The following is a 1,669-nucleotide window of genomic DNA, read 5'->3' as shown; positions in this document are numbered from 1 at the left end:
AGACCATCTCTGAAGCAGGAGTACTAGAAAGAACTAGCAGCTCTAGTGAAAATTAAATGATCTAGAGTTATAAATTGTAAATTTATAATATAATAATAATATTATTATTATTAATTATAGAAAGAACCTGCATTTTAGACTACAGACACACAAAGTAAAGAAGGTGAAGATGAAACTTAAAAAGTGTCTTGCCAGCATTGTACAAAGACAAATGGGAATGAAGGTGAAGAATAAGAATACCAAAGCTTACACCGTGTTGCATTGTCCTCCAGATAGTCCTCTGGGAAGCAAGAGAGAAACAGATTGAGGGAACAGAAAAACAAAACAAAATAAAACAAAACAGGTTATACCAAACAGGCAACGACAGAGAAGATAATAAGTCTTTATAAGCAGTTGATTGTATATGAGAAATCTTAGATCATGCTCTGCAGAAACAATTGAGATTACATTATAAGTTTATATAATTTTTAGTAATATTTGTCTTATTTCAGGTGTAATTTGTTCATTGTCCAGTCTAAGGCTGTCACTTTTGGCACCTTTGTGGCAGAGGAATACAGAATGCTATCTCTGAGCTGCTTAAATATATGCTTTAGGATGAGATAAACCATGCTTTAGAAATACTTGATCTCAATTTAGTTGTCTAAGCTGATGATTAGGCAAGCAAATAGAACTATTTCTCTCCATTAACAATGAAACTACAGATTTTCACAGATGAGATAGTCATCTAGACTAAATGTATAGATAACTAGTTATGGGTATCTATACTATAGATTTCTGTATTTAATCAGAAGAGTAATAGTTTTGGCTTGTGTGAGAGAAATATGGTAGAGAAATAGAATGGAATCTGATTACCTAAATCTAAGCATAAACTGAAATTTCGGCTGTTCTGAGGTATTTCTGCTTGCCTCCAGCCGGCAGGAAACTTGAGTTTCCTGTAAGTATGGCAGTAACATCTGGACATCTTGAATAACATTCAGGTGGCCATGTTAATGGAACAGAAATGCCACTTACWCTTTTGTAGGGTATCTTATCTGACTTTCAGCCACCAGCCCCAGGGGACATGGGCATGCTGAAAGGTTCTCCTGCCACCTTAGTAAGATGACTCAGAAACCCAGAGATATCTCAAGTAGTATTTTGTGTCTAGATGTGAATAACTCAGCTGGGCCTTCCCGTTCCCAATCTGTGAGAGTGGTCGACAATAAGCAGTGTGAATCACCCTCCAAAGGTGTATGTCTCTCTCCATTGACTTTAGCAGGAGCCTGAATTTTAGGCCCTGTGCTGCAAAGACTTCATTTAGCTGCTTGAACACAAGTGTCTTGTCCTGTTTGAGATACCGCAGCATAAAGCACTTGGCTCTCAGCTGCTGCTCCAGAAAAATATTGGTTTCTTCCAATTTAATACCATGTCTGTTGATTCCGTTTTCCAGATACTCTGGAGATCTCAAACAATACTTCACGTCCATGCATAGACAACTGTCTCAAGCTCTAAATGACTTCCTAAATATATCTAATGAATTTTACACTATTAAACCACTGCTGTTCTGGATTCTCCTCTCCTCTCCTCTCCTCTCTTTCTCTCTTCTCTTCTCTTCTCTTCTCTTCTCTTCTCTTCTCTTCTCTTCTCTTCTCTTCTCTTCTCTTCTCTTCTCTTCTCTTCTCTTCTCTTCTCT

General features: G+C 37.4%; 1 protein-coding gene across 1 annotated transcript in view; it reads right to left on the bottom strand.

Annotated features, from left to right (window-relative positions):
* Positions 1-250: 250 nt before the first annotated feature.
* Positions 251-1,669, bottom strand: part of LOC112947594 (glypican-6) — a gene marked incomplete at its 3' end in the record, with an annotated part of 427,468 nt that continues 426,049 nt past the window's right edge. Inside the window, exon 6 of the mRNA XM_026039716.1 lies at positions 251-280. Coding sequence (XP_025895501.1) covers positions 251-280 — 30 coding nt within the window. The remainder of the gene's footprint in view (positions 281-1,669) is intronic.

This window comes from Nothoprocta perdicaria, unplaced genomic scaffold (genome assembly GCF_003342845.1).
Source record: "Nothoprocta perdicaria isolate Ctin4 unplaced genomic scaffold, notPer1 scaffold_239, whole genome shotgun sequence".
NCBI lineage: Eukaryota > Metazoa > Chordata > Aves > Tinamiformes > Tinamidae > Nothoprocta > Nothoprocta perdicaria.
Note: the sequence above shows the minus strand (reverse complement) of the source record. Positions and strands in the feature narration are given on the sequence as shown.